The 16,113-nt window shown below is 37.5% G+C and overlaps 1 protein-coding gene across 2 annotated transcripts in view; it reads left to right on the top strand.

The window, feature by feature from the left end:
• The window catches only part of USP6NL (USP6 N-terminal like), an 84,677-nt gene that overhangs the window by 58,084 nt on the left and 10,480 nt on the right, over positions 1-16,113 (top strand). For both annotated transcript variants that reach the window (XM_069458980.1, XM_069458981.1), the window contains exons 7-13: positions 4,145-4,254; positions 6,459-6,507; positions 8,168-8,288; positions 11,571-11,665; positions 12,319-12,384; positions 12,483-12,582; positions 15,518-15,670. In XM_069458980.1, coding sequence (XP_069315081.1) covers positions 4,145-4,254; positions 6,459-6,507; positions 8,168-8,288; positions 11,571-11,665; positions 12,319-12,384; positions 12,483-12,582; positions 15,518-15,670 — 694 coding nt within the window. The remainder of the gene's footprint in view (positions 1-4,144; positions 4,255-6,458; positions 6,508-8,167; positions 8,289-11,570; positions 11,666-12,318; positions 12,385-12,482; positions 12,583-15,517; positions 15,671-16,113) is intronic.

Raw genomic sequence — 16,113 nt, 5'->3', positions numbered from 1 at the left:
TCCACACATACTCCATGAACTGGAACTTCAGTAGGAATAAAACTGCCTTCCTCTTAGTCAACCAGGATTTTTCTCAGGTGCAGTCATTTGGAGCCTGGCATGTCCCAAGCACTCAGTGACCTGTCTTGGAATAAAGCTCTGTGCGAGGTGCTGACGAGCGTACAAAGATGAGTAGGTGCAGTGTCAAGAATCTTTTCTTCTATGTTGAGGGAGACACGATTGCATAGAAAGATTTAATAATGGTATGTGATAAATACCTCAAAAATGGGAAAACAAAACACTTGGCTGAGTTGAAAAGAGCGAAAGAAAGGAAATGACCTTTATGACTCAGGACGAGTTTATGGAATAGGAGGTGTTTAAGGGGCTTTGTTTCCCAAAGGGAAGAAAAAGAGGGATGAATTCCCAAGACACATTGCAAAGACCTTCCCCGATTCCCTCCCTCCAACTGGTGTATGATTAGTGTTAATGTGAAGCTTCATGTTACTGTGTTTTAGAAATATGGTACCTACTTTACCTTGAGGAGAGCTGATGTTATTTGAATACTTTTATGTGTGGGTATGATAAATGCTGTACCTGAATTACCTCATGTAATTCCTGCAGTAGTGCCCAGGTGCAGGTTTTGTTATCCTTATCATTATTATTTTCATCTTACAGATGAGAAAACTGAGCTTAGTGAAGTTAAGTAACTTTTTACCCCAGAGTTAGTAAGTAGCAGAGGCAGGATTTAAAATCCAGGCTGTCCTGGCTCCTGAGCCCATGCTGTTATCTTCTACATTTTCCTCTTCTTTTAATTTTATCTCATTTTTATTGTCTCTCTTGTGTCTAGCAGTGTACCTTACCAAGGGTAGAGGGTTGGTTAGTCCATAGCAGAAATAACCTCATCGCCAGCCTTAGCGTGGCTCAGTAATCTCGCAGGCCAGACCCACGGTGATAGTGCCAGTTTTCCACCTAAATGCTTTCCCCTGCACTTCTGCCCTCAGGTCTGTGGGTTCATTAGATACCATTTCTTTTAAATAAAATGTTCATTCTTACATTATCGTGACACTCATGGATCTCAACCTATCCACTCTCAAGAGATAACTGTAGAAGCTGTTTACCTTCTTTCATTCAGGAGCTAAGAAATGTGTTTGATTTCCTGTATTATGTGCATTAGCTTGTAAACATTTTAGGACATAAATAATATTTCTGACCTGTTATTTTTTACCTACTTAACTGGGCTTTGCTTCTGTCCTGAGGCCTTTTTTATGATGGATTTTCTTGTCCTCTGGAGAAGCTGATGTTATAGATGTGTTTGGGTCTTTTCCTCCCTTCCAATTAAATTTTATTTTAAGGCATTTTTTTATCATGTCGTGTCAAACATTTTCTTCTTGTGTTTTGACATCTCATCTTTTACCAGGAGGCCTGTAGCACAATAACTGAAACCTCTTTACTCTCTTGTTACCTTTTTAAAAAGAAGATATTAAGAGAAGAAATATGTACCTATTTTTATTTTTAAAGCTAGATTTTTTATAATGTCTTCTGAGCCAAGTTTATCAGAAATAACCTACAATAATATTTTAGTGTTCATATGATTCTGATACAATACTATAAATATCTTCCTCTGTCTTCAGAATTCTGAAACAAACTGTGGTTATTTTTCATGTTTTAAAAAGCTACAGAAGCTGCTCTTCTCTGAGCTCCCACCTCAACGTGAAAATACACATACTCACAAAACGCTTAACATATACATATGTATTCCAAACATGCCCAGATAGCCACCTTTCTACTTTTAGCTGAAATCAGGAACAGTTGTGTTTATATATATATATTTATTAGAATTGATTTAAGCAGAAGTCTATATTACCAGTACATGGTAAATGGGTCAATATAACATGTATAAATTCTTATTTATACTAAAACATGGTTAAATAGAAATTCATACAAACTTTAATCTCCCATCTGGCTAAATATGGGAGATTAAGCGTACCTATTTAGCTTCCTTTCCCCTGAAATGCCCCTACATTGACAGAGTTTTTAAAAAGGCAAACCCACAGAAATGAGAAAATGGGAGAAGAGATAACAGCTGCCAATTTTTGGAAACCAGAGTGTAGACAGACATTGAGTAAACTTAGCAAACTTGAGAAAGCTAAATCCTGGGCTGGCAGTGGGAAATGGGGCAAGCAAGCTGACTCCTATCTCCGCGTCACCAGAAGGCTTAGGAATTGCCGATTGCAGGTACCTCTGGAAGGGGAGGTGAGGATAAAAACAGAAGTGGCTGAAAGTCTGTTTCAGAAGCAGTTAGAGCCCCTAAGCCCCCTCCCAGCGCTGGCCTAGGACTGGAGGTTTGTTATTTGGAGAGGAGGCAACGGAATCTCCGGGCTGGGGAAGAACACAGATGTTGCTGAGTGTGGGCAGCTGTCATGAAAGCAGAGGAATTGAATATCCCAAATTTTGGACAGTCCAGCCTTTTCCCTCAACTCAGCTCCTGGATCATTGGCAGACAGGTGCTTTTCTGCCTCACAGGAGGTCGGAAGAGCCTTCTCTGGGGAATGTGTTCAGCATAAGACAATAAACCCAGAGATCCTGACTTCAGGGGACCCCAGTGCCACTGCCCGACCAGACTCCTCCACAGTCAAGACCACAGTTGTGATACCCAGCTGGGCACACAGCTTTTTAATGTCCTACATTTAAATAAAAGCAGAAGCCAAAGTGTGCTATTTATTTGAGGAAAGAAACTAACATGAACGACAAATGAAAGCCAATGGAAGAAAGCAACTAAGAAACAGACTATAGAGCAAGAAGAGAACTTTTAAAACTATTGTTAATATCTTCAGAGAAATAAAACTTGATATTGCATCCATAAAACAAGTATAGGGTGCTGTAAAAAGGAACATTCGAGAACAACAAAGAGTTTAATATAAAAAATAATAGAAGTGAAAAACTTAATTGAGAAGAACAATTGAGGAAATTTCCCAGAAAGTAAATTATAAAGGCAAAGAGATGGAAAACAATAGAGAAAATATAAGAAAACTAAATGACAGCCTAGGAAACCCTATGCTATAATAATTTAGAGTTTCAGAAAGAGAAAATAGGAATGTGGGGAAGGGAGGATGAGGAAATTGACAAAGGAATCATTGAAGAACTTTTCTCAGAGCTGAGAGATGTGAGTCTGAGTTTTTAAGATTGAAAGTATCCGTCAAGTGCCCAACCCTGTGGATAAAAATAGATCTAAACCAAATACAGAAGTATGAAGTTTCAAAACATGGAAAGAGAAACTCCTACAAGCTTCCAGAGAGAAACAACAGATTGCATATAAAGAAACAAGAATTGGAATGGCAGGACTGGAAGCCAGAAGATGATGAAACAATGCTTCTTGAGAAAAAATATTTTCCAACTTGGAATTCTGGAACGGCCAGTTAAATAAGGAGGTAGGATTATCAGACATTCAAAGTTTCAAAAACTTCATCTTCCGTATACCCTTTCACAGGAGCTCCCTGAGAATGTGTTCCTGCAGAGCAAGGGAATAAACAAGGAGGAAAGAAGATTTGAGACCCAGGAAACAGGGGAGCCAACATGAGAGAAAAGCAAAGGGAAGCCCCAGCCGACAGCGAAGGGAAACCCCAGGACCCCACTGTGCAGCAGGCCGGGCGCGGCCGGGCGGCCGGCAGGTCCTGGGAGAGAGGCTCCGAGGAGATGGAGCTGGTGGAATACTGTTCTGTCGGAACATCGTCAGAGGAGGTTTAGACAACTCATCCTGAGTTTGGGATTGAATTAACTACAAGTTTGTAGAAAATGAAGCAAATCAAGAAACAAGGCAATGATTAGCTCCAAGGAAAACAGAAATATCGTTCTGGAAAGAAAAAGGAAACTGTAGTAGCCTGCGACGCTCAGCCGTGAAGAGCTTTCATGCAGTCTCAGTAATGCAAACTCTCAAAAGTTCTCTCTCCTAAATTAGGAGAGGGGAAGAGGGAGAGGATGGGCGTAGCAGAAATGGGGGAGGGGTTCTATTGTGTACCTTTTTATATTGTTTTGATTTTTGAACCATGGGAATGATTTTTCTAAACCAAAATAAGTTTTTAATGAGAATTATTTTACTATTTATCATAGCTTTTCCAACAACTGATTTCCATAAATATGTGCTTTCTCCCGTCTTTTTCCTCTTCAGAAATTAAAACACAGAGCACGGGGTTGTTCGCCTGATATCAGACAAATAGACCTTGATGTCAACCGCACATTTAGGGACCATATTATGTTTAGAGACCGATACGGTGTTAAGTAAGTAAAGTTTAATATTATGAAATAAAAATAGCATTTGTAAATAGTCCTTATCAAACTCTTTATTAACTTAAAATGTGAGTGTTTAGAATGTTTTCTATAGACTATAATTTTGATTTAGGCCCTAAAGGTTTAAGCTTTTGCACATCATTTGAGTCCATGTTGTATGAAACTTAGGATTTAATTTAACTTACAGTTTTTAACCTAGTAGATGCTATAAAATTGATAATCATTTTATGATCTGGGAATGCTTAGAAATATAGCAGATACTTTTATTATTTATCTTAGAAAAGATATGAGAGATTATTTGTGTCATTGGTAAATATATCTCTATAACCTTGACCCCATGCATAAATGAAACTATAAAAGGGAAGTAAATGAAATGAGGAACTAATGAACTGAGTATAACAGGGCATTAGTACTACACTTTGCTTTATTGCTATGACAGCGTATGAGTGAAAGACACAGTTTTGCTGACTTCTGTTATTAGTCAGGGTCCAACCAGAGAAACAAAAACCAGGAGGAGATCCATATTAAGAGATTTATTTCAAGATACCGGCTTGTGCAGTTGTGGGGGCTGACGAGGCAAGTCCAGAATGCACAGGCAGGCCGTTGGGAAGCATGAGCTGCTGTCCACAGGCAGAACTTCCTCGTCAGGGAAGCCCCGGATCTGCCTTCACAGCCTTTTAACTGATTGAATGAGGCCCACCCCGATGATCTCAGATAATCTCCCCTACTTAAAGTCAACAAATTATGGATTTTAATCACATCTACAAAATGCCTTCAGAGCAACAGCTAGATCAGGGTTTTGGATCACTGGGGATTATTGTTTAGCCAAGTTGACACACAAAGCCAACCATCACAGCCTGCCTTTGTCAACCTGACACACATCTCAATTTCCACACAAGACAGTATCAAGGTCATAGCGCTGTCTAACATGATACAGCTCTTCTGCTTACAACTAAGAATGTGCTAATCCTTTCCCCACAAGAGGATGCCAAGTCTTTGGGTAACATTCACTCTTCCGCTTTGAAATCCTATAACTTAAATACTGTGATATAAAGTTAACTATTAATACATCTTGTGTTAGATGGAAAGGGAACAAAGAAGGAAGAAAAAAATTTGTCAATATATATAAAGCATATTCTTGCCAAAGTAAGGGAAGAAAATACTCGTAACAATTACAGTGATCGTTTCTGTGACTGGTCATGTGTCATACCTGGTGTTTGTAACTACCTTCTTCCACTGCCCGTTCCACATTCCCTTTGCCTTCAGCAAGTGCCTGAGCTGGTTGTGGTTCTTTATCTGGTGGAGTGACCCAAATCATCATTCCTAAAAAATCTGGACCATCAGCAGTCCTGCCTGAATTAGTTATTGTAGTTTTCCAGTGACTTCAGTCACAGGGCTGGACAGTCCCTGTGCTCTCTGCTGTATTCTGGACATACTCCTCCTCGTGTCCACTGTGTCGTAGCAACCCATCCCCCCTTAGTAGTCAGGATCAGTCACCTCGGCAGGCACAGTCACCTGCTTCTTTGCCTGTTGATTCAAAGGCATAAGGAGCCCAAAGTGGCTGGATGGCAGTTTCAGCTTCCAGTTCAGTGGAATCATTGTTACGTCTCTGTCCTTTTGGAACTAAGATCTCTAGACCAGCAGAGCCTAAGGTTGCAGAGATGGGAAGCAAAACCTTAGCTAGTGGATCATTAGGGATATCGGTGAGTGGAGTCACTCCTGTTTCCACTGCTTGAATCTTGGGTCCCTGAGTCCCTGCAATGGGAAAAACAGCACCTTCTATTGGAGCCTGACTTGGAGCATATCCAGCTTCCTGAGGACGTTGCTTGCTCTGCGAGGTGCTGCACCCAGCTCGCACTGTGACCGAGTCTTCAGAAAGCCACCCCACCGTTCTGTCAAGCCAGCTGCTTCAAAGTGAGGTAGTCAAACAAAAAAGGGCAACAAATTTAAGAAATTTTGAAGTCTTTTGTGGTTTTTGATATAAATTCTATCTGAATGTTATCTAGTCTCAAATTTAGACTGTTGAGAGTATTGTTTCAGTTTAAGCTTAGGATAATTTCTTTATTACAGTGGTAGTTTTATCTGGCTTATCTATTTGTTTTCAGTCAGCCTATGGTTTTTTTTTTTTTTAAATTTGTCATTTTAAAAATATGTGAAATAACTAAATTGCGTTTAATGTGATTTTTTCTCTCTAGGCAGCAATCCTTATTCCATGTTCTCGCTGCATATTCTATTTATAACACGGTAAGTTGGAGCATGCCTACCCAGGTCTTTGAGGTGTATTCTGAGGGACGGGAGGTGCTTTTGGCACCCTCTACCTAACAAGCCCCTCTGGGCGACTTCTTCACCTCCCAGCTAGGTGGTCTCCACAGTCTCCTTTAGCTGTGTGGGTCTTTTCCAGCTGACACCCAATAGCAGCCCTCGGGTCTCAGAGCAGAGCTGATTTGGGAGTGGAAAAGCCTAGATATGAGCAGTTTGCTGGTGAATATGACTTTTTCTCTCTCCCTCCAAACTGTTTTGTTTCGTTATGCTTCATGGTATTGATCGTTTTCTTCTTATTTTTAAGCAAATAGGACTGGGAGTGAGCAGGGTAGAAGCACAGGAAGTTGGTAGCTAGATTAATTTTTGCTCAACATTTTATAGCTCTTCATTGCTCCTGGGAGGTTACCTTTCAGTCTCACCTTGTATGTAGTAGATGAGGTCCAAACCAGGATAACCTAGGTACTTACCAGCCATCGCCAGGAGAGGCTAAAACTAAACTCTTTGGTAATAGACGTGCTATTCTTATGGCATTCACCATTCCTGGGGGAGAAGATAATTGGGGAAGAAGATAATTGGGGAAAGATGAATTAGTGTTGGACCTAATATGGGTGTCACATAAGTACTTGGTGACTAGGTCCCAGGGAGGACAACCTTTGAACCTTGGGATGTATGATTTCTATTATAATTAAAACTTTTAAGTTATAAGAACAGAAATTCACTCAAACTCGGGAAAGTTAGAGAGGGGGTCATTAAAGGTACTTGTAGAAATGAAGCCCTAGTTGGGCTTTTGGGGATTGGAGCTGGGAAGTGGGGAGTCTGCAGGGGAGGACAGCTGCACCTTCTGTCGCTCCGACCCTGGGGCCACCTGGTGTCTCCTGTCATCTCTGTGAACTGTTTCGTCCACTGCTTCTCTCTGCAACTGCTTCCTTTGCCGACTCACTGGTTATTCTTGGGCTAGAATTGTGCCCACAAATTGAGCATCACCAGTCTGTTTAAGGGCATGCACCCATCTGATGGCAGTCTCTGGCTTTGCTCAAACGTCCTAAAGAGAGTGTTGTCTGATTAGTCAGTAATCAACTACCTGTTCTCAGGTGTCCTCTTCTGGTCCATCAGCTGTGCTTCCTGTGACACACACGTGAATCCCTAAGGCCACATCACAAGCAGGGACTATGGGGAGAGTGGATGTTTCTGTGGATGGGCATCCCAAAATGTGTCTACATACAGGTTCAGAAATCTAGAGGAGACAAGATAGCAAACTGAGAATTGCAGGAAGAGAAAATTTGCCAGAATCTGAGCAAAGAAGAGGAATAGTGAGCTGAGAATCATACATGAAATGAAATAAATATTAGCACTCTTTAAAGAAAGCAAGACAGTATTGAACATAGGACATTAAGAAAAACATATAGGTATTTAGACTTTGTCTACACCTGTACATTTATTTTTGAGCACAATTTTCTTCTTTTATAATGTGTAGCATAATATTGTAAAGATTGTAATGTTTATCTCTAGAATTGCCTATTAGATAATGTATCTAGGCAATTTCTGATATTTTATAGATCAGCTTTGTCTTTGTGCTTTGTGTCTTTGTGCATGTAATTCAATTTTAAACTCTCCAGCATCTGTGTTCTCCTTTGCTCTGCAGGAAGTCGGGTATTGTCAGGGCATGAGCCAGATCACAGCCTTGCTCCTCATGTATATGAACGAGGAAGATGCCTTCTGGGCCCTGGTCAAACTCTTCTCAGGTCCCAAACATGCCATGCATGGTAAGAAAACCCTGTGTATTATCATAAACATAAACAAGAGAGAGAAAAAAGGTAAATTCAAACAAAATCAAAGATGCTTGGTAGAATTAAGTACAACAAATTTAATGTCTCAGGACGTGTTCGGTGAACTACTATTTATTACTAATTTCTTCTTTCATTTTTCTTTATTGAACTTTTCTAAACTTTTCTGTTCACATTTATTTTCCTTTGTCTTTACCCCAAAGTATATCGTTGGCATTTTAAAATTCTTTCTTTACTCGATCTCAGTCAAAATAAGCTAATTTAGGTTTAGAGGAATTTAGGAAAAGGTATATTATTGGGAGCAATAAAAGATGCCTTTTGATCAAAACTTTCAGAAGGTCATGTAATTATTTCAGTGAAATGTTTACCATTGACTGGATATTGTGGTGTATAACTCCTTGTCAAAAAATAATAATTGAGGCTGGGCATGGTGGCTCATACCTGTAATCCCAGTACTTTGGGAAGCCAAGGCAGGAGGAGGATCACTTGAGGCCAGGAGTTCGAGACCAGCTTGGACAACATAGTGAGACCCTGGCCCTACAAAAAAATTTAAAAATTAGCTAGGTATGGTGATACACACCTGTAGTCCCAGCTACTCAGGAAGCTGAGGTAGGAGTTCAAGGTTGCAGTGAGCTATGATCATACAACAGTTACACTCCAGCCTGGGCGACACAGCAAGATCCCATCTCTTAAAAAAAAAATTTTTTTTTGAGAAATGACACTTGGGTGTTTAAAGGAAAGGTACATCATAATTAAGTAGTTTTATATTTCCAGTGAAGTTTTTATAATAGTTCCTTCAGCCATAAAATCGGTTCCATTTTAAATGAAAGACTGATAACATGGTCAGGGCACTCAATTATTTAATATTGCAAAACTTGAATAATTTTTTGGTTTTCGATTTAGCACATTGTTTTTAATAGCTTTTTCCTTATATTTGCCAAGCTAAGCAATAAACTTTATTTCACAGAGTTTGGATTGCAGCTTGTCTTGGAAATAAAAGTAGCATTTGTTGATATAATGCAAAATTATTTTCCAGTGCCAGCCATGTGGTGATATCAAATTTAAAACAACTTTAACACTAGTTACTTTGAGAATGGATTATCTAGGCTCAGTTTGTGGATATTTAAGCTTTATGTGGTAGAGAACATGCCACATATTTAAAGTGCCATTTTAATATTTTCAAAATTATGACCTTCTATAGTCCATTGTTTATTAAATCTCACACTCTTACCATGTGATTTTTGTGGGGTATTATGTGTTTGGGGAGGGATGTGTTGTTTGCATTTGTTTTTCTCCTTTAGTGTTCCTTGCCAATTATTAACAAATATTATCTGCATCGTAACTGTTTCTGGGCACTTTGTATCCTGTAAATAGATTCTAAATGTAAGACATATTACTATATTGAGTGGCCATCCAATAGGCAGTATCATTTAAAAAGGCATCTTGAAGAAAAACAACTCTTCCTTATCAGTCTTTGCTTTCCCATTGGCTGGTGTTGCTGATGGGTCTGGAAGTAACAATAGAGTGTTACAAGTTGAGTGGGGTGTAATTATGTGGAAGACTGCCCAATTTTAGAAAACAGTCATTTCTTTTAAATCTACTTGATAGTTTATCTTCAGCAATTATTGTCACCAGTCTAATCTGTAAAACAATATTAATCCTACTATCCTAACATTTACACTTACCGTGCAATTTAGGTCATTATTGTGGGTAAGTTTGTGCTTAGAGATATTTGTTTCTATGTCTACCTATGAAATTTTATAACATTATCATAGTTCTTTGCCTTACTAATACGAAAGTGTTATCACTTATAAATATATGAAAACAAAGCTAGGGCTGAAAAAGATGGGATTGAAAATATTAAGTCTGGAACATCACTGAAAAGTGAAAAAATGCTAGGCGTGTTGGCATCTTTTTAGCTAGTTATTACTGAACTGTATTGACTTTTTCCAAATCAGACTTTTCTTGAAAATTTTCTAACTTCCATTCCTATTAAATTGACCATGAGAGTGGCACTGATAGAGAGAGAGATTTTTTTTTTTATGAAACTGTTTCACTGGAAAATGTTACTACGGTAGGAATAGAATCTCTATCTCTGGAAATTTTTACACACACCTTAGAAAATTGAGAACTAGTTAAGAAATAGTTCTGCTCAACAGATTGTAGAGCAGCATCTCCCAATAGTGTGTGCCTCCAGTCCTTGGTGGAACCTAGTTTTGTTTTTTGGAAACAGATATCTTATGGGGGAAAAATGGACTCCAAGGTCAAGTAAGTCTGGGAGACTGAGTTAAACAAAGAAAAATAAGTTTCATTAAGTCTAAAAGACAACTTAGGAACATTAATAAACTAATACACTTCATGAATATCCAAGAAGGGTATATGTAACATCCAGCATCTCCTCTGGATTCCTTTTTAAAAACACAGGACATATATGAACATCTTTCAAAGCTGCATAGAGCTTAGTTTGGGAAATACTAATGTGGAGAAATGTAAAGTCCATTCACTATCTGTCCTTCTTAATTGATTGTGTAAAATATCTGAAAGGAAACTTGTGAATAAAAATAGATGTAAAGTTCAATGAGTTAAATACACAAAATAAGCACTAATATACCATTTGCTATCAGTTACCTCCTAGATATCTTATAAGATTATATTGTATAACCACTTGGGATAACATACACTTTTTAATATAACATTGATCATCTAGTGCCTGTATGTTTTAGCAGATGTTAAATATATAGCTTTATAGAAAGGATTAAAAAGTGATAAAACTTTGGAAACAGAAATGAAATTGTTAGAGTAAACCCGAAAAAAGTAATAAAATGTTTGTTATGTATTGTATTAACAGTAAAACAAAATGATAAGTAGTCAGGATTAGAATAACCTATAAAAAATTTTAGGCATTTAAGATATGGCCCAATATCTTAAGAGAACAGATAATCTTGATAAATGGGTTTAGTTTCCTTTTTTTTTTTTTTTTTTTTAGCATCCTTGGTTTCCCTTTTAATTCAGAAGTATTCCTCCCACTTTTAATATTTACAGGTCCATAGGAGATGTTAGCAAACAAATATTAGGCTAAAATTTCATTACCCAAAGCTCACGTACAATTATTTCCTTGGTAGAGAGGAAAAATGTTTTGGTAACTACTGGATGTGTCATTTTATTTTTAACCGTTACAAACGAAAGAAATACGTACATTTTAAATTGGGGAGGGGTTGTTGGTATTGTTTACGAAGTATTGTTTTTATGTTTGTATTCTAGGCTTTTTTGTCCAAGGTTTTCCTAAACTCTTGAGGTTTCAAGAACATCATGAAAAAATACTGAATAAATTTCTGTCCAAGCTTAAGCAACACTTGGTAGGTAGATGTGACACTGACTTACACCCACCTACCCCAAGATAAAAGCTAGAATAGTTAAATTCAGTGTTTGGTCTCAATTACCTTGTTAATTTCTAGTGTCATCCATTTCATTTATTATGCAGTTATCATTTCCAATTGTTTGAAAAACATCCCATTTGTAAAATTTAATATTGATGAACTATCACGGTCCTAATTCATAAACTCAAACTTCTTTGAAGCTGATAAATACAGACAATATAGTGTTTAAAGATATGTGATTTCTCAGTTATTTTGGAGGGTTTTTTTTAATTGCACAAAAAGTGCTTAAAGGGTCATACAAACTCGTTCCTAGTGAACTGTATATATGCTTTACTATATGAAACACAGTTTAGTAAAACAAAGATAGCTCACTATAAAATATATTAAAGAGAATCTAATCTAATTATAATCCTATCATAAGAGGAATTTATTCTTGGAGTGACTCTGAGAAGTAAAATTTTGGGAGAAAAATTAAGAATAGAAAAAAATAGAAAGCATGAAAAATATTTGTAACAAGATGGTTTCATGTTTAGCTTTGACATTTACCTCCAACAGCCTTCCTAACTTTTAGTATTATATTGTCCTATTTTGTTTGTTATGACCCAGAAATTGTGAGATCTTTGTTTTTTCAGGATTCTCAAGAAATCTACACAAGTTTTTACACAATGAAATGGTTTTTTCAGTGTTTCCTTGATCGTGTAAGTATTTATTTACAAAAGTCAATCATGAAATTATAACTGTAAGGTGAGGGGAAACTGTTAACCTTATTTCTGTTTTGTTTTGCTTTTAATTATAGACTCCCTTTACACTAAACCTCAGAATATGGGATATCTACATCTTTGAAGGAGAGCGAGTTCTTACTGCTATGTCTTACACAATCTTAAAATTACACAAAAGTAAGAAAATGCTTAACTATAAAGATTGCATAAAAATCAACACTTATTTTAACTGTGATTTCTCATTCCCCACCCTACTTAAAATTCATTGTCTTTTAATAGTGGTTTAAAAATATTTTTGAAAATCAGTGGAGAAGTTATCTTCAGTTGGTACTTTACTGTCATTGGTTCTTTCTCATGACTAGAAGTTTACTACATTGCAAAGGTCTGTGGTTCTCTCTTCTTTATATCAGTTGCAGTTTCATACTTAAGCAGTAGCATGAAATTTGTTGATTTGTTGGTTTCACTAATATTCTTCTCAAAAATATTTATTTATTAGAGATAGGGTCTCGCTCTGTCGCCCTGGTTAGTGTGCAGTGGTGTGATCACCGCTCTTTGTAACCTTGAACTCCTGGGCTCAGGTGATCCTCCTGCCTTAGCCTCCCCAGTAGCTAGGACTACAGGTGTGTGCCACCATGCCTGGCCAATTTTTTAATTTTTTTGTAGAAATGGGGTCTCACTATGTTGCCCAGAATGGTCTTAAACTCCCGGCTCAAATGATCCTCCCACCTCAGCCTCCCAAAGTGCTGGGGTTATAGGTGTTAGGTACTGCACCTGGCTGGGACTCCTTCTTTCATCATTCTGAATCTCAAGTTTGTAATAGGAAAACTGAGAGATCAAAGAAGCCTGGCCCCTTAGTTAAAAGGGCCAGTGAGAATATTTTCTATTACTGTTTCCTTTATCCAGGGAAAAAAGCACCCAGCTCCAAGCTGCGGCTGGGAACCTGCAGATCCGTCTCTCTGCTCGATGGCACTGTGGCCTCCGGGGCAAGTACAGTGTCTTCAGGTGCATAAATGCGGCAGGTTTTTTCCTTAAAAAAACAAAAAACTGAAGACTTTTCAGTTGCAGTGTTTCAAGGGCTCTGTAAATTTGGCACATTATGCCTTACTTTCATATTAAGAAATGAGTCTTACTCATCTTTAAAGCCTCGATTCAACCTTAAAAATTATGCGACTTCTCTTGTAGCTGTGCAAAGAAGAAAATCATAGAAAGCTTTAAAACTTCATCTAGTGCGTACTTCTCATCTAGGTTGTAGCACGTAGTTTCACATTCATTGTACACTCTACCCTCTTAACATTACGCTTGAATGATCTGTTCAGCCTCCTGACTAAATTATAAGGTAATGGAGTGCGTGGGGTCGTGTTTATAGTTCTTCTCTCTGCTGTGCTTGACGTTGTTCTAAGTACATTTTAGGTACTTTCACATAAGATTGTTTGGTTGCTTACTTGAAAAGCGTGGACTTCTGGAGTGCCAGATTAACCATCCTTCAGACAGGAATGAAAACACCCTTTAAAAGCACCTTTGTATTGTTTACCTTTTTTCAAGAAAAGGGTTCAGAAGTGCTGTGGTTCATTTCCCCTACACTCATTCCTTGTTTCCTCAACACACAGATTAAAGCACCGAAACAATACAGTTGACAGCGAACCATTTTCCCAGACTCAGGGCTCTGTCATATGATCATCTGAAATCTCTTTCTTCTCCTCCTCCCCCTGCCCCCATCCTCCTCCCTTCCTTTCTCTCTTTCTGGATTATGAATGGATCAAATTATAGAAGAAAAGTATAATTTTTATTAAGAGATACTACTTTAATGTTCCCTAAACAGTGAGAAGGGGAATATTGCTATGTTTCTTTGTAGTGCCCTTCTTCCTCTTAAATTGTTTTACTTATATGACCCTTGATTATTTTTGACAAGTAAGATGTTTCTTTACTCTTTGTAAACTTTCAGCGTAGCAACTGCTTTATACACCGCGTGTCATTAGACTAGATAAGCTGCTGCTGCTGCGCTTTTCTTGGTAAGGGGGGCAAAGCTCGAGGGCTTACATGAAGTTCCTTCACCCCATATAAAGCTTCAAAATCCAAATGGCAGTTTGGGGATGGGGGGCTGCGGGATGTTGGTTAAAGAGTACAGAGTTTCAGTTAGGAGGAGTGAGTCCTGGAGTCATATAGCATGGTGACTATGACCAATAGTAATGCATAGTATATTTGAAAATTGCTATGAGAGCAGATTTTATGTGTTCTCATCACAAAAATGATAAGTATATGAGGTGATGATACGTCAGCTAGCATGATTTGATCATTCCACAATATATACATATAGCAAAACATCATTATATACCATAAATATGTACAGTTTATCGTTAGCCAATTACAAAACAAAAAACCTGTTTCTGGGCATCTTAACCAATAGTTAGCTGATACTTGTAGGAGATTTTTTTTCTTTTTCTTTTTTTTCATTTCTACCTTAAAAATACCTGGAGACATTGTTACTGGAGGTTCATCACACAGTGATTTTAAATAATAAAAAATCAGAAACAATCTAAATGCCCATTATTAGAAGACTGTTTAAGTGAATCATAACATATACATACAATGCGCTCTTATATAGCTATTAATCAGGATGTAAAATCATATTTGTTAAAGTGAGAGATGATATATTGAATGGGGAAAAAAGCAAGAAGGTGAATAACTTGAAAAGTATAATTTAGTTTTATAAATTGGTACACTTACACACATAAATACATGTACTTGTAGGGTATTGCATAGTGGGATCTTAGTAGACTTTTACTTTCTTCTTTGTGTCTGTGGTTAGCTCTGGTTAACATCAGTGCCTAGGATGATTACTCTTAAACCAAGGAGAAGGTATTTGGCAGTATTCTCTCCACCCTTACCCACCCCCCCATAAAATTACCTACTTTCTCTGTGATCACTTTAATTTCAGAGGATATTTTTGTCTTAATTATAATGATATTCAAAATGCCATATGTAAGTTGTATACTGTATATAACTTTTTTCTACCCTTTTATAAAAAAAATACTATACCTGAATAGAATATATTTTCTTTTTAACCTAAAGTAGCTGTTGACTCAACATTTATATTTCTCTCATTCTTTCTTAGAACATCTCATGAAATTATCTATGGAAGAACTTGTAGAATTTCTTCAGGAGACCCTGGCAAAGAATTTTTTCTTCGAAGATGACTTTGTAATAGAACAACTTCAGATTTCTATGGCAGAACTAAAGCGGGCGAAATTAGACCTTCCAGAACCTGGTAAGAAATACCTCCTCACTTTATAGCTACACAAAAATTAAGATTGGCAGACATGGCACGGTTAACTGGAGCCATTTCTCAAAGCATAAGCGTGGTACTTGGGGTGACTTCATGGAAATCAACGTCCTGCCAGCTGCTTATGGCTTTTTTTCTTATTTTAAGGCAAGGCAGGTAAACATACTAATTAAATCTGCCTCCTCTAATAGAATAACTATACTATTCCTGCGTAAATTTAGAAATTTGGTTGATGTATAATATTGTTCAACAGAAGTAACCGTGGTGTTTTAAACAAGCATAATAATAAGCACTTTTTGCTTTCATCATCTCATTTTGTGAAACCATATATACTAGGAAAGCGTGTAAAAGCCCCATTTTATAGATGAGGAAACTGACACTTAAAAATATGAAGCTACAGAACCACCAAATAGTATTACTGAGACTGG

This window comes from Eulemur rufifrons, chromosome 25 (assembly GCF_041146395.1).
Source record: "Eulemur rufifrons isolate Redbay chromosome 25, OSU_ERuf_1, whole genome shotgun sequence".
Classification (NCBI taxonomy): Eukaryota; Metazoa; Chordata; class Mammalia; order Primates; family Lemuridae; genus Eulemur; species Eulemur rufifrons.
This window is presented reverse-complemented; position numbering and strand designations above follow the sequence as displayed.